Here is a 21,544-nt window from a genome sequence, read left to right as displayed (position 1 = left end):
CTTTTCTTTCATATTGTCCAGGAAAGCAAAATGGCATTTTCTGTCAGTTCAGCTAGTTCAAATTCCCTAGGTCCCAAATTGCGTAAGACAAGTAATGTCTCCTCTGAAAGGAAGGATTGAAATCAGTGAACTAAGGCTTATAGGTTCAGCCTCCAAAGCAAGACCATACATATAAATACTAAGCCTGTTGTCAATAGTGGCCCAATGCCCAGATGAAATCATTTCCACACATATCAGAAGCCACTCTACATTTGTTTGATGACATAAGGCACTTTCACGTCATGTCTCAGTCATAACCAGGTAACAGCCTGCAATGCGTAAGAACCTGACTAATCCATCCTCGGGGTCTCTCCTTGGTCATCTCAGCAAAAGGGCGTCCCCTTTCCCCACCTGTTGGAAGTCCAGGTTGTGTGTGGCAGCCTCTGTCCAGATGGCTCATTATGTAGCACAGTTGGTAGGATTTGTAATGGCTGATGTTGCCCACTTCATCCCAGATGTCTAAATAAATGCAAGCTGAAATTGCCTTGTCAAGGAGACCTGCATGCAAAACATTCAGCCAAAAAATGTTGGGAAGCCCTATCCTACTTTGGAACTGGGTTCTAGTGATCAGATTCTTTGCTGTTACCTTTATTAACTAGTTATTTTACCACTCTGCCTAAGTAATGCAGAATCAAGTGGGCTGGGCCATTTAGCTCCCATGCAGTTCCCAGGCTATATAATGAATACAGCTCAAACACCCCTGCACCAACTGCAATGTATGGTTATGTCTAGATTAATGGATATGGATATATCCACTGGGTCAGGAAAATACATAACTAAAAGTGGGTGTAAATGGTAGTAAAGCTTATTGTGGTTACTAATTTGTACCACGACAGTGATAAGCAGATGAAGAACATCATTTGTTGCTGACACATGCAGTGCTGGGATGGCAATACAAGTCTCTCAGTCCCTGTAATTGCCTATGTCAGATAGATGGGAACACTCTGCAGTCTACCAGCACATCTCTCAAGGGCCACTGCAGAATTTCCCTGCTTACACACTACCAGATGTCTTAAACAGCCCAGCTTGAGAAGTCCTAGAATCTCATTACTCCATTCCTCCCACTCCACCCAGCAGCAGTGGTCTGCAAAATCTGACTCAGAACAAGCCTTTATTGTTTGAAGGTCATGAAAATCCCATCAAACAGTAACTGCTGGTAACTTCAGCATTGCATTAGGCTCTAAACCAGCACAAGGCAGGCCCTCTCCGGCAAGAGCAGGAGCCTGCCATCCTCTTTTGTCTCCCCACTACCGCCAGTCTCACTGTTTTGACAAATTCTGATGCTGCAGCAGCATTACCCTTCCATACTTCCTTCTCTGTGACTCAGGTTTTTCACACATAAAACTGGGATAAATCCACTTCTTTTCCTGGCTCAGTGGATTCTTGCAGAGTTAGTTCACGTACATGTACAAGGTCAGAGAGTGAAACCATCTTATAGTAATACTATTCATACCCAGGATTTCAAATTTATCTGTCTGAGCTTTTGCACTAGCAATTCTTGCTGACTCACCAAACAAGGCAGCAGAAATGACAGCATGTGCTTTCCTGACCAGTCATGGGTAGCAAGCAGAGCAACAGTAAATGCTGGCGCAGAATGGTTCACAAGCAGGCAAGGGAATCAAGAGCATGCATAAAACTTACAGATCATTTAAAAAAAATATATATATATATGGAGAAATCACAGTCTGCCTGCGAGTACTGAGCAGGAAGAAAAAAACAGTTCAATCCACCAGACAAATTGCTCCATAGGAAATAGTTCCTCATTTCTCCTCTTTGTCACAGTACAGCAGAACTCTTCTGTTTACTATGCAGACCACTGCCTGACGTAATTCCAGCCACCTGTTCTCCGTGTAAGTGCAGCCATTTAGACCAAACTCAGCATTAACTCCGAACAAATACAATAATACAGAGCAATTCTACACATTGTCCACGAGCTCCGGTATCCAGGCACCAGTGCATTTCTATCCACATATGAAGCATCAGCTTCGTTAGCGATTGAGTCAGGATAATTAGGAGCCATTCTAGTAGGAACGTGCAATGATGCTGGAATGCACAAACAGGGGCCAGAGCAGCGTGTAGCCATGACGACTCCGCAGCTTTCTGCTGACAAACCGGGAGCGCTCCAGTGCCCAGGACAGCAGGCCAGGCAGGCTTCTCCCTCCGCATCTGCCAAATCAAGGCACGCAGCCAACGTGTTGTGGCTGTCAGCGTAAGGACGTGAGCTGACACACACATTCTTCTGAGAGTCTTATCAAATAAGGCCACGGGATGGGTTTGTGAAGGATTTTTTCCCCCAGAAGCCTAGTGCTAGAGATTTGTCCCCAGAGACCCCAGGAGCAAGAGGAACAACTAGGAGCAGCTTCAATAAGAAAGCTAATTGCACTGCACAGCAACTTCATTGTCATCTGATGACTCCTGAGCAATTTTCGTTTGCCAGCAAGCAGTGCTTCTCTCAATTAATGCTGAAAGCTCGCAGCACAGAGAAGTGGGATGGAGCACAGCTCCTGGCCGTACCCTGCCTGGAACAACAGTGTTGCCCGCACTCACGCTTCACCCCATTCACTCCCCTTGCTGCTGGTGGGCACCTGCCCGTCGGAGACGGCACCTACTCCAACTGCCAGTGAGCAGGCAATGAGGCAGGAAAACAGCCCCACCATCATCTCTTCCCCGTGGGCTTCATTCCACGGAGGAGAACGGAGGGTGGGAGTTTTACAAATTTGCTTATTTTTCCTTGAGTATCATACAAAGGTTTTGTGGTCATCATCCCCATTCCCCCCTCCATGTTTTCACCATCTTCCTGGGGAAGGTGCGAGCAGCACTATGTGAAGCAATTACCTTCATTTTCTGTAGCTAACCACAGGCCTCCACACCATTAATTAGTGTCCACATATCAGGTCTAGTAAGTTGGCATGTGACACTAGATCAAATTCTGTTAATTTCTCCAACCCCTGAATACTTTATAGCTATTAATTAGGGGTGTGAGCTGTGTGAAAGATGTTATAAAAGTGAGATCTGGAAACAGACAGACAGATAAATCACAGGCAGACAGATGCTCATCACACTTTGCTTTCACTGAAACACAGAACCTTATTTTAGAATAATGGGGAACAGCAACCTCTCTATTAATGATGCAGAAAAACATGAGGCTCTTCTCTTGAGAAGATGTTTTTTAAGTGAGACATTTCTAGACAAATTCTGACACCCTAATTTACACCCCCTAATACTTCACTTCTAACTCTAACAAACTATACCAGATTCCCACTACAATTGGTATGGCACCTCCTTGACCACGCATCCCTGGAATGACTTTGACCCAAGCTCCAAAATCTGTTACAGCATTATCAATACAAAAAAGCGTATGTAGGATTTCTTTTACTGTATTTCAAGAGGCAAACTTAAGAAGTGAAGAGAGCTAGCTCTGTCAGTCAGCTGGACTAGTAGCATGGGAACTTCAGCATAGAGGAAGCTTTGAATTTCAGCCAAGATGCATTAACCGTGTATAACATTTCAATCAAGGAAAAACTGTCCATAAGGTCAGTTCTTACAGAGATCAAGGTCTGACTGTAACCCTTACTGGGTGGATGGATAGATGGATAACTAAAAAAAGGTATTAGAAATAAGCAGGGCATCTACAGAGGATAAAAACATGAAAAGGCCTCCAGAAGAGCTTACTACTTAAATGTCAAGCAAAGGAATGAAGTGAGAATTGTCAAACTCCACAAAAAGTGAAGTTTACTCTATTCTTTCCTGTAGAATGCAGCAAACCCCAGAAAGGGAATGGTCTATGTAAAAACAAAACGTCGATACAATAACAACTGAGTAAAATTGGCAACAAATACACACAGGCTGGAAAACAGAAGAAATTTTCTAAATAGAAGAATGACGTTCTAAAATAAATGCCCAGTAGGAGTAAGAGCTTCCCTAAGTTTGAGCCAGAGCTTGCTAAGTTCAAGGTGAAAATGTACAAAAGGAAGTTTCCAACAGGAGGGGACAAGTCTCAGTGCTCCAGGGGCTTCCTGACCGTCCTGCATTTCTCTCTGCAAGTTTTGCGTATTACGACACTTTTTTCAAAGTTCTGTGTTTAATCAGCCAGGATATCTATGACTAGTAGAGAAGCCGAGATCCATTAAACTCCATATTCTGTGCATTGTTCTATAAATAGATCGAACATCATGTTCTTCAGGGTTGGAAAAGATTAAATGATATAGTGCATTTGAAATGATGTTCTGTTGCTTTAATGGTGCCAAGTGTAAGGTAGGATTAAAAGGAGAGCCACAGAGGAGGGGAAGGGAATCTTTCATCTCTGGAAAGTAATGAAGAGGCCCAAAATAAGATCAAGGTCTAACTGTAAGTGGTTCTATTAAATTATATAGGAATATAACAAGTTCTACACTATCTAATTTCCATATGCAGCTCTACAACATTTCCCCCAAAGCAAAAATGACAGAATATTTAAAGTTGGCTCAAAAGCTGTTTAATGCAAAGATTTGAGAGGAAGGAAAGTCCAAATGTGCATACTCTGTTTCTTACGGAAAAAAAAGGTTAAAATGACAGAAAGATGATCTACAGAGAACTAACTTTTCTAATACTGCTGTAACTCCACTGCCTGCCTATTACAATAGCCAGATGGAACCATGGGTAGCAGAATAACAACTAGTACTTATTATATGGGCCATTTGCTTTTTAAACAGCCATTATTTCACTCAGCGTTCAAACACATGTAATAACCCTGAGTCCTAATTTGGCAGTCCAGCCTGTTTCCAGGCTTTGTTAAAGATGGCATATCAGCTTCCCAGAGCTATAAGTAGGACAGATGATCAGTGTCGCCTGATTATATTGAGGAAAGCACACCACAGACAGTAGATTCATTTAATATCTTGTCCACTCTATTATTTTTTAATGCTTTTTTTAAAATGAAGAATTTTCCATTTTCTGCTTGGCAAGGAAAAACTACCACAATAGGCCAACTAGCTAAGCTAGTTTCCACCAGATGAAGGCTTCATCCATTCCCTTTCCAAGTTACATATGTGCACTGAATTCCCACTCAGAAGTACAAATTGAAGTCTTTGATGAATTCCTTTCTGAATTTTATGCCAAAATTAGTCAAAGGTACCACAGACAAGATCATTTTAGGAAGGTGAGAACATAACTACAAGAAAATACTTTTTTGTCATTCCGTACTCTAAGCCTTGTTGTTAAGTCTGCAGAAACTCCCGTTTCACTGTACAATCTGCTTGTTATCTTTTCCATGTCCTAAAATCAACCATGATCTTTCCATCCAGAATTTAAGTCCAGACCCAAACTAGCAACAGATGCAGACAAATGCAAGAAAATCAAGCACTTACTGAATGGCTGTCGTATTTCACCTTGGAAATAAAAATCAGATCAAAAGTATTCTGTTGACTACTTTTGAGAACAGCTTCATTTCAGCCTTAAAAGACCAATGCTGCACAATTACTGCACCACTGGACTCACTGCAGCTGTCACCAATAGGTCTACTCGTATTCAAACTACTAATTATTTAGGAATTACAATGTGAAGCACTGTTAATTATCTAGTGTAGCTGCATTTTCTGCCAGGAATGCTCTTAGTGTGGTTTTAGCAGATATAGTTAAATAGGATATGAAATGGAGCATCTCTCATATGAGGAAAGGCTGAGAGAGCTGGGACTGTTTAGCCTTAAGAAGAGAAGGCTCGGAGGGATCTTATTAACATGTGTAAATAGCTGAAGGGAGGGTGCAAAGAGGACAGAGCCAGGCTCTTTTCAGTGGCGGTCAGTGACAGGACCAGAGGTGATGGGCACAAACTGAAACACGGGAGGCTCCGTCTGAACATCAGGAAACACTTTTTCAGTGTGAGGGTGACCCAGCTCTGGCACAGGTTGCCCAGGGAAGCTGTGGAGTTTTCATCCTTGGAGATAATCAAAAGCCACCTGGACACAGTCCTGGGCAACTGGGTGTAGGTGGACCTGCTTGAGCAGGGGTGTGGGACCAGATGACCTACCAGATGACCTCCAGAGATCCCTTCCAACCTCAACCATTCTGTGAAGGATAATGCTAATAACAGCTCCAGTCCAAAGAGGGAGCAGGAGTGGACATAGGACCCATACACGTAGTACCTGACATACATGTACTCCAGTCATCTCCTTGCTCAAGTACAGAAGATCTGGAAAGCTGAAGACGTCTGGCAAATATGAAATTATGTCATAGGTTGTAACTTAATAGTGTATTATACTACATAAATCAAGAGTGAACATTATCTCCCTAAGAACTAGATGAAAATCATTAATAAATAATAATTAGCTGTTTCCTGGGCCTGCCATCTGGTAAGCATTTTTCCTAGCCAGCAACTCCTGCTCCTTGTACTTCTCTAAAGCAGCTAAAAGATGAAGACAGGCTATTCTTTCTCCTTTGTCAGTCCCTTTGGGAAATGTAGATACCCAGGATGCTGACAGCCACTTACATCATCCTCCCCACTGTACTTCAGCACTCCACGTGTACTGGGCTTCACTGCCCTTCCTACTTATTCTGAGTCTCCAGTTTCTTAAAAAGCAGTAAGGAGCCAGAAGTTATTGAGACCTGCCTTCCATCCTGCTCTCAGAAACACATGGGCTCCAAGATAACCAAATTAATCATTCTAACCTGTAAGTGGCTGTCATTAGTATTATTATTTTCATCATATAAATTAACTTCCCGATTAGGTCATATGCATTTTGAGATCCTGTGGTTTCCTAGCAACTCCTCTTACCACTCTACATGCAGACACAGTGTGCCGTTTTCTTTTCCTTTTTTAGATTCTCTGTGCAGGGGTTATATTCAGTAACAGTGATCTCAGGCCTGGCCCTAATGACCTTTAGTCTGTCACATTTGTGGGATAAGATGCAGAAGACACCTATCCCCCCACGCTCCCCACAAGACAGTTGCAGCAGAGAGCCAGAAAAACATGGTCCTCCACTTGTCTGTCTTCTGTCCTGCAGACCAGAAGTTCTGAGCTCTGAAGGACAGGGATGACAAAAGCATACCCATGCATGTTAAAAACTTCCAAATGAGTTTGGAAGAACCCATCGGCCTAATTCTCTAGGTTTCTGACAGCAAAAGACGTGACAGTACGTAGTACAGTTTCCTGCAAAATACTGCTGCTTCAAAGCTTGTGTGGGGTACCCTAAATTCAAGGCTTTTGCCTCTGTAATTTAGTCCTCACCTGATCTGCCAAGGCATACCTCTGCCAGCTGGCCAAGTCCAGACTGATGCATTCCAACAGGTAACACAAAACTCCTTTGAAAATGGCCAGCTTTTACCTGCTTCCACACTGTAACTCAAGTCTTACACTGCTGCCAGGTGCCCTTCATGTCCTCAATCCACTTTGCTCAGTCATATAAACCAGTGTTGAACCTATGCAGCAGATGTCGGGTGGGAGTGCTTTGCTGCACTTAAACTTTTTGTTACTGTCAGGCATGATCAAAGTACTGCATCCCGTGTAAACATAAGACATGTACCTAAATATCATGTAAAGCTTGTGTCACCTGATAGATATGCTTTCCAAATAATGCACATTTACACACAGACTTTCGCATAAAAACATGAACTATGGTGTTAGAGTTGTTTCTAGTCCAGTGTGGGAAACTGTCTGGAGGGCCAAACCAATTTTAGGCACCTATTTTAATTAACTTCTCTAGCTGAGTTAATCAAGATATCTACTAAATTTAATCATGATGGGGGCACAGAGTTAGGCAATGTGACTATCCTAGACAATCTTTTGTGTAAGGAGAATAGGATTAACTTCTGTCCTGCCCCACTGACATTTATTAAAATAACAACGTCTGTTCTAAACTACAAAAGCTATGGGCCTTAATTATTTAGATAGCTAGTGGCCCTGTTTCAAAGAAGAAAAGAGAACAGACCTCAGAAACGAACCATCTTCAGTCCACATGGAGTACAGCTATTAATATTTGATCCCCTGCTAGCCTGGAGGCAAAGGGAATAATGTTCATTACAAGAGCCTAGGAATGAACCCACTTTAACAATTGACTGAACTGAAGATGAGGATGAAACCTTTCCTGCTATAGGTGAGGTGAGTAAGTTGAGGGACTCTGGTAATTCCTTCAGCAAAGGAGCTGGTATTTTGCCAAGCAGAGAAAGAAATGGAAGTCTTCTGTGGCTGCCATTAGAGCCTCACTGTAAAGACAATCACTGGATCCAATATCCAGTCCTGATCATGGAATAGATAAGATCATTGCGAAAAGTAAGGAACAGAGACAAAGGCATGTACTTGCAAACAGAAGAAATAATTCAATGGAAATATAATTAACAGGAACAGGGAGACAATGCCATGTAACTGGGAAATGGAATATCCTTCAGTCCCTTATCCCCTGCTCTCTCCCGCTAACTCATATTCAATAACAGTAGTCTCTGCAGGTTTCGTTCCAGATTACAGTCTCAGGCCAGTCTTACTCAGGCCCTAAAGCAACACAGCAGTTTGGGAAAGTCTTCAGAAAAAATGAAGATCCAATTTCATTTTATTGTTGCATCCTCCGTCTACGTCTTGCCAATACAACTCGTGCCCCTTTCACAGGGTGACCAGACAGCCCTGTGAGATACCTTGGCCCCAGTACAGAGCAAGTTTCATCAGTGATTTCACTCTCATATACTGACTTGGAGTCTTAACATTAAAGTGGGACAATGAAATCTAAGTGAAATATAGAAAAGAAAGTCAATTTTGGATGTCCCCATTTTGGGGCGTCAAAAGAAAACCTATTTTTCAGACTGGTCATAGTCTGTGTCACCCAATTAAAGCTGCAAACTAGCATCCTGTACGTGTCTTTGCCTGAGAAATTGTCTGCTTAAGCAGAAGCTCTTAAGGCTAAACAAATCTTTCAAACATTGAGGGCCAGAGTCACTCACGCATGTACAGTAATAGAGCTCCTGGAATTATTACGCTCGCTGGACCCACGGCAGATATTTGCCTCTTGGCTTTACTCTTCCTACAGTGTATACCCATTAGCACCTCTAATTAGAAAGGAAAATCACGAGTTCCATGTTATTTAAAAGATTATGCAGCATTTTAAACTACAGCACAATGTAATTATTTTTTAATAGCCACAGCTATTTCATGTATTTACTTTTAATGGTGTTTGAGTCATAAATTAACAGTAGAAAAGGCAAATCAGCACTTGACAGAGAAGCAGGCAACAATTGAAAAGAAAAACCGAAATGCTAAAAACTGTGTGATCAAAAAGGAAGAGGGCCTTACTAGTTTTTCTTGTTTGCTTTATTCTGGACTGCTTTTTATCATCTAACTTGTCTCCCTGGAGGTAAGGGGGTCAGGGATAAATAAAAATGAGAAGAGTTGAATGTCTGTGTTATTGCAGAGTGACTTCTGTCAGTTTGTCAAGAGATGAGTATTTTTGGACGGAGTCTTATATTATCAGATACCAAAGTTAATAAATTAGCACTGCCACTGCAGAGGACAGTCCACCATCACTGAGGAGCGGGTGTCACTATGCTAGCTGCAGAACAAGCAGAGCAAGTGACAACACAGATGTCAGAGCACAGACCTGAAAGATAGAGAGGATTAAACAACCAAGTACGTTAGAGAAGGCAAGCCATGAAAGCAACACGCATGCAGAGCATGTGCATACTGCTAGATCACATACAGTCACACAGTCATTCTATGCCAGATATATGTCCAAGACAAGTGTCTCTAGTTGCTGTGCATCTCATCCCACGAAAATTACTACTAACTTTTGAAAGGATAAACAAATCTGCAGTACCCCATTTCCTGTCTCTGGAAAGGCTATTCACACTCTGTGGCAGATGATGTTCTTCAGACATACGCACTCATCTGACTCCTGGAGACAGACCTGTGCTAGCTGTTCTCAACAGCACCTTGTCTTGTCTGCACACCCCTTGTATTTCACTCCCAGACTTTTTCAGGTAGAGTGAGAACCTGAAATTTCCTTCCTCCTGGTATTGCCAGCACAGGACTGATCACTCAGTGTGCCTAGCTCTAACTTCAGCTTGTTTGCCTTCTTCACAGAAAGCCCGGCTTGCACGGATTCGAGTGGCCAAAACAGGCAGCTCCAACGCTTACCTTCACAGCAAGCGCAACGGCCTCCTGAACGAAGCCCTCGAGCTGACGGTGAGTGCAGAGACAGTATCTCCTTCCACAGAGTTTGAGAAGTTCCCTATTCCCACTCCTCGCCCTGGGCTCCCTCCCTTTCCCTCTCTGTTGCCACCTAATTGCTCATTATCCAGCATGGCAGCCTCACACACAGAATGGCATTATGCTACAATTACATGCTCATGCACTGTATGTGTCGTGTGGAGGGACAGCTGGAATCCAGCTGCAAGATTGGATGGGAGGAAAAAAGCTTCCTTGGGCTCCTCCTTGAGCTGGGAAAGGATCTGGCCTTCCAGCAATAACCAGGTTCACAGTTCCCTTGAATCCCTCTGTGTGATGGAGCTGTTGGAGCTGTACTGATTTATATGGCCCAGGGTCTGCCCATACTATAAATACCCACTCTCTTCCAACATATAGTTAGTTATTTTTAACAGTCATTCTCTAATATGGACTATCTGATCATGCCCAACAGGACAGGAAGATATTCCCCAGCTCCTGTTTCAGGCAGTTTGGTGGTGGGTTTGTTTTTAACAGAAAGGCCTCTGGAGGCTAATACTAGCTATTCATGAGAAGAAAAGTTTTAAGTGCGTCAGATTGCTCAGCAGAATCAGCGAAAATGAGAGGAGGTTATTACATTAAGCCTGATCAACACCAGAGCAGGTATTAGCATATTTCATGGATTTCATTTCAAATAAATCAGCCTTTTGTGCACATGGGGAGCAAAGAGCGAGATGAAGAATGCTTAATTGAGCCACCAGAGCTGCCTAGCACTTGTTCATGCATCCTTACTTGGGGCCTAATCCTTCAAATGTATACTATTTTCCCTGGCACACATCCTTGCATTTGTAAAATCAAAGCTGAAAAACCTTTTCAGCTCATGGTGAAAGCTGCTCACTAGGACCTGAGCCCATTCCTACCCAAGTTCAGTGTGTACAGCACACAGAGGGAAACTGTGCAGCACCATATTTTGCACGTAGGATGCTACTTGGTACAGACCGAGAGAGGGGAATCTGGCCCTTTACAACTGGAATAGTTTTTAAACTGACTCCACAGAAGCACTTCACATGAAGTACAGATTTGGAAGGTAGGATGCCCAGATCCGTTTCTGTTCTCCCCTCCAAAACAAGATTGATCCTTCTGACTACACATCTAACGTTGTCTCCTGCTCTGCGAATGGCAGCGACACTCAGAAAATCTGTTTCTTGAACCATATGTTGCTGTTGAGTGGTTCAAGAAAAGTTTCTTTACCAAGAAGAGACTAGGAAGACTGGTCACACGTAGTCCAGAGCCTTATCCCCGTAAAGGAAAGGCTTGGGACTGGGATGCCAGCTCAGCTGAGATTCTGCTATTTCATTACCCAGGAACATGCCAAAATTTGACTACAAATTTAAAACTTCCTTTTAAGTTTTAGATTTCTAGTTTTTAAAAATGCCAGAAGAGCTTAGCAGGGACACTCAGTTTGCACTTGATCTTCCAGCCTGTCATCCCAACAAGAATCTCCTCACTTCTCTTGTCAACCAAAATTCCCTGCCAAGACCACTCATGGAAGAGCAGCTGACACACCAAAGCTTAAGTCCAAAATGCATGAGGTTGAGAGAAATATTTGGCTGAATGGGTTCATTTCCTGGAACTTGCCCAAAAATAAGCGTAGGAAGGGTCATTTTGTTGGCTACAAAGCTACTGCAGACACAGGAAGGAAAAAAAAAACCATTTCTAAAGAGGTTCTAGAGGATTTTTTTACCCATTAATAACTAAATTTAGATATATAGTAGCACCTAGAGCAGGTCTTCCCAAGCTTTTCTGGGAGCAACTTGGCTTTCTGGTGGGTTTATAGCTCTAAATGCTAATACGACTCCCTCACAGCCCAGTAAGATCCACACATCCTACTTTGAAAAGCACTGAATATTGTGGACATTTGTATTAATACTTTGTAAGAAAATATCCCCACCCTAAGGAACTTCCTTTTGAAATAGTCAAAAGCAAAGGGTATGGGGAAGGAAGAATTACCATCCACCTGTGACACATGGGAATATAATTTACTAAAACAAGAAACTTACCAAAGCCATGCCTAGCATCTGCACGACCAACAGGAAATGATATTTGACTACCTGAGGACTAGCTGCATACCTGAATCAAGAACAGATACAAGTCTCTCCATCCACAGGTAGTGGCATTAATTAATTACAGAACTGCAGAACATAATTTGTTGTAAAGGTATACATGACCGTTTTAACTCCAATAGGCAAGATTTTATATCCTTTCATTTTATGGCAGGAGAACAAACTATTCTTCAGAGTACAAAATGTGAATGACAGCATAGTCTAGCCAGCCAAATTTTTTAAGCTGTAAAAATATGAAGGAATGTGACTTCTGTAGTTGCTATATTAGGGACCAAAATATTATCTACATACTGTGCATATCCATCAGTCAAATTAGTATCAAACTGCTTCACTGGTCAGGTACACATCCCATTTTGACACCTTGCCCAGGACTCATGCTAACTTTAATGGACTTCACACGGCCAGGTTGCCATAGGGCTGGTTTGTTACCCAGCAGTAATTCCAACTGCAATTACTATATGGCCATGACTAGATATTATCACTTTCATCACTAGCAATCACACAGTACTGTGATCAATGTATAATTGTTTTACAAGTGCCCAGCAGATTGCCCTGCAGTCTGACACCTTGAGGGTTCACCCAAGGAAAACAACTGCCCCAGAATGTATCCTGGCTGTGGCTCTGCAGTCAAACTAATAAATTGGGAAATAAGGACTGTTCAAGATTCTGGAACATGTGCCAGAATGTCCTTTCATTAGCACCAGAATGAATACACTGACACCACCTTTGAAGGGAACAGCATGTCTTCAGCCTGTAGCCTTGTAAAGAAAAAGCAAAGGATTCATCCAAGGGCAGCAGCAGGAAGGAGTTCTGCTCCTAGCAAGAATACAGACTCTTGCTTCAGAAACATGTGGATTTGTGGCATTTTGCATTTGCCATCTAGACGTGAAGTAGTCAGACCATTTTCTTCTCATTTAGAGAGATTTTTAGTGGGCTTTATGTCAGAAGTGCTCAAGGGATGGTGAGCTTCTTCCCATGGCAGCAGCCTACATATCCTCTTAACGTTAATCTCCTTGTACAGCTAGCTGAAATTCCCTTTTAGCTAAAATGCTAGAAGGTGTATATCCTAGGAACAGTAGGTTGTGAGGTCTTGTGCCTTTTCACAAGCAGAATCTGCTTAGCCATAGATAAGCGTTATAGCCATTCTCATGGGAAGGGACAGTCTAACCACTGAAGCAGTTCATCTCAGTTCACCAGGGTCCAATTTTGCGTGCTGAAGCACCAAGTAGAAGAGGTGAAGTGGAAGTATTTTGGATTTCAGAACTGACACTACAGTGTGTTTCAGTCTCCCTCCGAGGAACCAGCAGTTCACTGAAAGTCTTCCAAGAACAAAATGAATGGTAGCTGGCATCAAATCCTTGCAAAACTGGCATCCCAGCTCAAAAAGCAAATGATCTCTTCTCCTCCCCCCCACCAGCTTTTTCATTACAGCCAGACCCTTCTAGTGAAGACAGATTTTGTTTGCCTGCAGTAATGTAGGTATCACTGATGCAATCTCTATAGGTACACATTCCTCAACAGTACTATCAAAACGCCAAGCATTTCTGTGATGTTGGCACTCTCACTATCCTGGGGCAGTAGTTCCTGCAGATCTCATTCTTAATTTGCATGCTAGGATCTTCTCGGTGGTTGCATGCTCTTTGTTTCTGAAAACACCTAGCTGACTGAAGAAAAAGTGAAAGGAGGATAAGGTACGAGTTATACTCACTGATGCTACGCTTTATTCCTGGTCACTGCCATCCCTTGATCCATTTCCATCAGCAACAAGCCTAGCCTCGTGATGGAAGACAGAGGGAGAGACTAAGCTGTGCTGCCAAAATTTAACAATTGGCTTAGGTCTTCTGCCAGAGGTATGGAAGCTCTATCTTTGCTTTCAGATTCCATTTAGATCTCCTCTCAAGCAAGTCCTCATAAAAAGATACTGTTTGCAATATGTGCTCTTTCTCTCTCCTTTTCCAGTGTTTTAGTGCAGCATCATATCTGCTTTAGGGCCTGCAAGGATCTCCATGGGAAATATTCCAACACAGACTTCAGCAGAGTCAGTAATCTCAGCAGGGTACAAACAGGACCTGCTTGATGTGTTAGCTCACCAGGAGGATTGCTAATAAGAAAAATAGAACTGATTTTTTTTTTAGGCCACTTCTAAAAATACTTCTGGGAATGCTCATCTTCCAAAACAACAGCAACAAAAAATCCATAACCTGCCTAAGATGCATTCCCATAGGAATCTATTAATTCTGTGTACAGTAAGTCAGCTTTCTTAACGTACCAGTTCAGCTATGTTTTGGCATCTGTCAGAGACAGAGTTATACCTTCACTTAAGGATCACAGAACCATCCTGGAAATGGCATCCAGAACACACATTTGCAGTGAATCACTGGGACACATGGGTGTATTTAAAAGCAATGCTTTAAGCATAGTTGAATTTGACCCCCTTGAGAGCAACAGACAACGTCTTGGCACTTCTGCAAAGATGTTCTGCTGTGTCTCCCATCCCACCCATTTTCTATCTTGCACAGTTAGATACTGCTGTTTCGTGTCTAAGCAGAGATTCAATCCATGCACGTCAATTTTTTACTTTACGATTTAGGCATTACAGAAGACACCAAGCACCCCTTACTTACAGGGCGCAGGGAAACATTTTACAACATCTAATTGCTATTTTAATGCATGTAACTGTCTTCAAAAATGCTAGTCACCAAAGACACGCACAGATTAATGTGTCATGAAATCACAGTGAATTTTGAGATCAGGAGCTTTAATAGTAAGAGAACATCCTTAACAACTCAGATCTTAAACCTGCCACCACAGAACAGAGAAAGTGAGAAAAATAATCCTGTCTTTCAAATAGCACAGAAACTCTCTAAACAATGCCTATTGTTTCTTTTCATTCCATTTTTGAGGCGTACCTGATCATCAGATCACTGGGTAAGTGACATGCTATATTTTGAGGAACGTAAGCATCTGATTCACTGATACAGTGTGGAAATCAAAAATACAGAGTATTGGATTTCTCCACCCCCACCCCCCCCCAAGTTGACTAAATTGGCCTATTAATGTTTTGATGAATGCTTGATGCCAAGCTTTCTGCATGAGCTAAACATTACGCACATACTGAACTCAAGCTTCTAACCTCTTATCCATTTCTATTCCAGCTGTTTCAAGCAGATCAAGCCCCTCAGTTTAATGAAAGCACAGAGATTGGTCTGAGATCTATAGCTTATCCTAACCACTAATAACACTGCAGTCTGAGCAGTCTCTTCCCCAAATCACCACATGCACACATACCTGATGTAGAAGCTGAGAACAGACCAGCAAAAGTGCTCCAGTCTTTCCAACCCACAGTCCCTAAATAAACATACCAAAAGCAGTTCACCCCCCTCAACTCTTCCTAGGACAGACCACTCCTTTTAATAGTTTTTTGACCTAAATACTCTCAGCTGTACCCAATCCCTTCCCAGATGGCACAGGCTGCCTGTTTGACTCTAAGCTCACCCTACTCTCTGAATTAGCTTACAAATTTGTTAGCCACATTTCAGCAGTTTCAGTACACAGGGGAAGTAGGGGAAAGCTGGTCCCCAATTATACAGGTGCTGCTGTACAATGAGTGAAGTATCTGGATCATGAGGTCTTTGGAACAGGCTTGCCTTGTTCTGTTTTTGTGCTAAGTGATGCACAGAGCGTTCCTGGTTGGTTTGCAGGACTCCTTGGCACTGTGTTACTAAAACTAACGCAGTAAGCCATCCTACTGAGTGAAAGCCACAATCTGTAAGAAACCAATGAAGATGGGACCTTCCTTCTCCGATGGAACTGCTGCCACATTTCATGTGAACATAAACCCTTTGCCACTGCTGCACAATTCTTCTTCATTTGAAGCTTGCTTGACTAGGATAATTTATATATATTAACTCTTACATACATAGCGTCTGCCTGTTCCTCCCTTCTCCCTGCCTTTCAGCAAGGGCTTGGCCACAGGAGAGGTTACACACCTTCAGTTTGCACCAAACCCAGTCCTCAGGGCCTGCTATACACTCCCCACTGACAACCATATACAGAGGCAGGGAAAGAGCAGCCCCCTTTTAATACACTACAGTTACAAAGTGTGGAAGACAATTGGTGATGTCCATGAAGAGGAGAGACAGAGCCAGAAGTCCTGTCTCTAGAAGCAGCACTACAAAGTCCAAAACATGAAGCCTGGATTCACATTTTTTGATCTGGCATGCAGCCGTGACTCAGGAAGGAGGCTTTGGCAATAACACATGCAAGTTCCAACAGGCCCAGCGCTGTGCAGCCCTGAAGGTCAGGCAGAGCCAGGCTTTCAGCTCAGCAAAAGCAAGACAGCTTGTGTTTTGTCTCCTAACAGAGACTGAAGTTCAGGGTACATCTGCTGGCATTCAAAGGTCATGTCAAGCTTAAAAGTCTTAACATTTTTTGGAAAAATAAAACAGCATAGGTTCTTTTCTTCTTTACCTTCTGGTTCCTGAGCCTTGACATCATATGTCAACAGTACTTCCCAGGTTTCCTCCCCAGCTACAAAATGGCTAGAAACTCACTGGTTTTTAATCAAAGCCAAGTTTACAAGCCAAACCATTAAGAAAAAAAATGAGGTAACCTCATAAGAGTCGTGAGAAAAACCTGAGGGCTGGCAACACTGAAATTGTTATCTTTATCCCTGTGAAAGCTAATGCTGGTAGTTCTGTTTGTTTTCATGGTTTTATACCTGGTTTGGGTTTTGGTTTCTTCCCTCCTTTTTTCTGGCTATTCAGGGATCAACTGAAGATGAACAGCATATGACTAAAGGCACCTCCTTAATTGAAAGCCAACATCACCACCTGCTGCACTGCCTGGAAAAAACAACCGTAAGTAGCAACACAATCCTTTTACACCTTACTAGATCTTTGTGCCTGGCCCAGGCTTCATATGGAAAAGAGGTGCATGCAGATGCTCTGAAGTGGCACTCAGTTAGACATACTCAGTAGATCTACAAACTGTGCCAGAGGGGGCTGACACTCAAGCTCCCAAGAATATTCTGCAATGGGTTAAATGCACTTTTATTTCATTGTCTTCTTTAAAAAAAAAAAAAAAATCACTGTGCAAAGGGATAAAGATGTGATTATCTGCTACTCCACAGTCATCTACACCAGTACAAAGTCAATAGCAGGTTGCTCAGTCAAGTTCACTTGAACACAAGTAACTTTTCAGCATGGGGTTAGGGAGATCCTATAAACAAGGTGTACATTAAGTTTAATTTCTTCAGTGCTTCTGAAAGAGAACTAAACTGCATTGGTCTTGTGCTGTCAGTCACACATCATATATACTCATCAGATGTGCTAATTAATAATAAAGGACAGTTCTGCTGCCTCAAGAGGAGGAAGGTGCTGTCAGTGATTCCAAACTACAACCTGGTCACCAGTGCCAACAGTCTGGAAAAAAATAACCTTTAGCCCTTTATATGGCACAGAGCAGATGAACTCTCTTAATAGGTTTAAAGGCTGCACCTACCTTTTCTCACTACAGTTCTAGTTACAAAGGCAGGTAATTTATCTCAAAACCAGTCAAGCAGTTTCTATAACATGACTTTTCTGTTCACATTATGCAAGGTGTTGGGAGTGAGAATTTTATTTTTCATTGTTAAGTGATTCTGTATGTAGAAGTCTCTTGGAACATTTCAGATATTTATTTGATACCTATGTTTTACTTCCAGGTTTATATAAAAGGTTCTGCAGTAAAGGAACACATTATCTATACCATGATTCATTCTAGAAAGAATGAAGAGAGGTTAACACTTGAAATATTCATGCCTTTTTCTATCTGCATCCATCATCAAATGTACTTTTGATTTCTGACTTGCAAGAGCTTTCTTTTAGATAAATCACCTTCAGTTCCATAGTTTGGCTTATGCTGGAATAACACCACTTAGGCTTCAGCGATACACGAGAAGATGATGACTGGTTAATTACAGTGACCTGCTGAGTACAGCTGGTTTATCCAAATGAGCTATAAAGGTCACCATTCCAAGGACAGTGAACTGATTCTTCCTGTATCAGTGACTATTGAATTTATTTTATAAGACTCATCTTGCCTTTACTTCTAGCAATTTTAGATGTTACATAACAAGCAGATATTTCACAATCTGACTCTTCAGTTTAGAACCTAAAACCTTCACTACTACAACCCATATTTCACAAGAATACTTTCATTTGAAAACTTTAACAAATTGGCTGAAGCAAACAAGAGCTGACAACCCTGTCTCCAGGGTCTGCCCTTGTCAGGCCCTGACTTTGTAATGGCTTATAGAAATTCTGACCTCTGCACAGGGTGGGTGGACATCTCTGGGAGCCGCATGAGTCTCTCCATTTCTAATGAGCTGGTTAGGGTGCTGGAATTAACATGGCCAAAGCATATCCTAATTTGTGGATGTATTAGCCTACCACACTAACAAAGCTAGATTGCCTCCAGCACATAAGCCTACTCAGACAGTGAGTCTCAGTGGTTGAAAATGTTCCAAATGTTGCTTTTTTCAGCAAAAAAATGGCAATAACAGCGATACTTTGAATTTTGATTAAAACCTAGAGGGATAATCTGCACAATATTGAATGTGTTTTCCCCCACATTTTTCAGCCAGTTATTACCATGATGTTGCATCAAGTCACATAGCAAGTTTGGATTCTGGTCTGAAATTATCAATCAAAATAGTTCATTCAGCTTGTGTGGAAATTCTGTAGTTCACATAATTGATTAAAATACTATGCAACAGTTCTCCTCCGAAAAATTTAAATCATAGTCAAAGAATTTTTAAACACTGAAGAGTCATTTTGTGACCAAGTTGCAGGAATGGAATGAGGAATGTACCATGGTTGCAAACTAGTTTCAATGGGCAATTCACCTTTCCTTAAACTAGGCAGAAGGATTCTAAAAGTACATGATTTATTGTCATGGTATCTGTGGTCATCGCTAGCATACAGCCTTACAATTGAATGGCTGTGAATGGCTCACAAATCTGGTGTGTCAGATGACAAAATGACCCTAAAGTACTTCTAGCTGCCATAACAGAGGTTACTTTATCATATTAACACAACAGATGGAGTTTGTTCAAACAAAAGGAGTTTTTTTCCACTCAGTCCAACTCCCAGATTTGAGTACAGACATTCACATGCCATATTTTCTCCAAATGCTGAGTGCATCGAATCCAGTCCTTCAATCCAAGCCTTTCTTCTGTGTTTTCACAGAGTATGATCAAAACCCATATCCATTGGTGACCTAATGGCAATACAATTCCAATTCATTACTTGTGAATCAGCAGCTGAAACTTTGTTTTCCTTCGCCTTCAGCACTCGAAAGATCAAACTAATAAAGTTGTTACCAGTTTTGTTCCATTTCCGAGAACATAACATTAAAAAGCTTAAGTGTGAGAAGGAAGGAACAAAGGGGTCTGATTCAGGCAAGGTTTGGTAAAGAGAAGGTCCTGTTGCCCATTCAAACTTGAGCGAGCCAGCTGGAATGCTGAGGCAATAGATGCAATGCTGGGACTAAACTTCTGAATGCCGGAATGGACAATCAATTGTCTTTTTATCTTTTGTTGGCATGTTGTCCCGTAGGGATTGTCCTATCTTGTGGATGATCCCCTGTTATCTGTACGAACTTCCACCATCAAGGTATTTCCTTTTTAATTCAATCTGTTTTCTCTATGGTCTCTGTGACGTGTCTGGAGAGTGTTTGCTTCCTTTCTCGTTCCTGGTCTTGTCCTTGGGAGTTTGTGCACGTGGCTCTTTTTGGCTATCCAGTGCTCTTGTTTCCTGTGAGAGTTGTTAGTTGTTTCAATGAAAACCGATGGCTGCCTTCACCATGGTTGCTTTTGTTTCCCATCTTTTCTGATGCTGACAGGGACTGGATAAAGTATGTTCGCTAGAACAACTTGGGTGTTCATATACACACATAAGAGTTCTTTCTTTCAGGATTTCTTGTTCCTTAGCACAAAAACTCTTTACCAATTCAGCTTTCTGAACTTCCTTCCCCTATACACTTCCCACTCTCACCTGCCATGTTTATTTCCACTCAGCTAATAGCACGCAATGAATTGCAGGTATGCTTTGAACCCAACAGCCAATACAAGCAACATCCTGCAATTACGCTGTATGTCAAGATGGTCATCCAAATACAATGCAATCCTGTTCCCAGGCACATAGAAAAAAGGAGCATGAATCTCCTCTTGGGTTTCATAACCATGTGGCATTGCAGACTTTTTGAAGCCACTTCTGGAATCCAGACACAAAAATGAAAGGAAATTCCAACACAATACATTAACCATCTCAGACTACGTATACAAGGCAGCATTGATAGACTATCATGCTTTTGTCACTGCAACAGCTTCTCTTATTCCCCTACTGATGCAGGAGAGTAAAATCTTCTCTTGGTTGCAGTGAGTGAAAGGGCAGTGTCATTTCTTTTTAATATCTGCCTACTGCAAATATTTTCAGGCACAGAGGCAGAGAGCATCTTACACAGACAAGGGGCTGGCACATGCCACCAACCTAGCAAAAGGTGCCATTGAAAACAAACTGCTGTTGGGCCAAAGCTGTTGGTGTCACCAGAGAGTAATGGCACTGTTTTTATCCCTGTCAGAACCATGAGTTCATAGATGAGCAACTGTTCGAGCAGAACTGCATGGAGAGCTCAATGCAAAACTATCCATCTTCTCGGAGCCCCTCCTTGTCAAGTCACCATGGCCTGACCACCTCCTGCTGTTCTCGCCGTAACAAGAAGACCACCCACCTTCCCAACTCCAGTGTGCCAGCCACTCGCCTCCGGAGTATGCAGGAGCTCAGCACCATCCACATCCAGTGCAGTGAGCAGCCCTCACTTACAACAAGGTACAGTAAGTAGGCTCTTGCTGCTAACTACTGCATGCAAACCTCTGAAATGCGTTACCCAACTGGACGTTCTTGCAGGCCTATTCTCCAGCCAGGGAGAGCGGTCTAGTGCTGGAAGCATCTTTGTTTCCCTCCTTCTAATGACAACCCAAGGAAAGTGGCTCCTAGCTGGGGAAGAACCAGGTCAAAGCTAGACACTAGTGCAGCTCTTCTCTGGCCAGACTGGACATAGAAGAATGAATTCCAGCTGACACTTGCCTATGAAGTGCTAATCACACATGCAGGAGCCAGCAGTTCCCAGCTGTGAGCCACTCACCAAAAGCTGGCACAGGACCATTTCACAGCCCACCTCCCAGATAGCCCAGTACTTCCAAGCCTTTATTGGGAGCAGGCAAA

General features: G+C 42.4%; 1 protein-coding gene across 7 annotated transcripts in view; it reads left to right on the top strand.

Annotated features, from left to right (window-relative positions):
- KCND3 (potassium voltage-gated channel subfamily D member 3) overlaps positions 1-21,544 on the top strand; it is a 138,701-nt gene that overhangs the window by 113,105 nt on the left and 4,052 nt on the right. For 6 of the 7 annotated variants that reach the window (XM_052814586.1, XM_052814588.1, XM_052814590.1 and 3 more), the window contains exons 4-7: positions 10,075-10,176; positions 17,045-17,137; positions 19,877-19,933; positions 20,901-21,148. In XM_052814586.1, coding sequence (XP_052670546.1) covers positions 10,075-10,176; positions 17,045-17,137; positions 19,877-19,933; positions 20,901-21,148 — 500 coding nt within the window. The remainder of the gene's footprint in view (positions 1-10,074; positions 10,177-17,044; positions 17,138-19,876; positions 19,934-20,900; positions 21,149-21,544) is intronic. The other variant, XM_052814592.1, reaches the window with a different exon arrangement.

Source organism: Harpia harpyja, chromosome 19 (assembly GCF_026419915.1).
Source record: "Harpia harpyja isolate bHarHar1 chromosome 19, bHarHar1 primary haplotype, whole genome shotgun sequence".
Lineage (NCBI taxonomy): Eukaryota > Metazoa > Chordata > Aves > Accipitriformes > Accipitridae > Harpia > Harpia harpyja.
The sequence above is the reverse complement of the archived record's forward strand: the minus strand, read 5'-3'. Positions and strand labels throughout refer to the sequence as shown.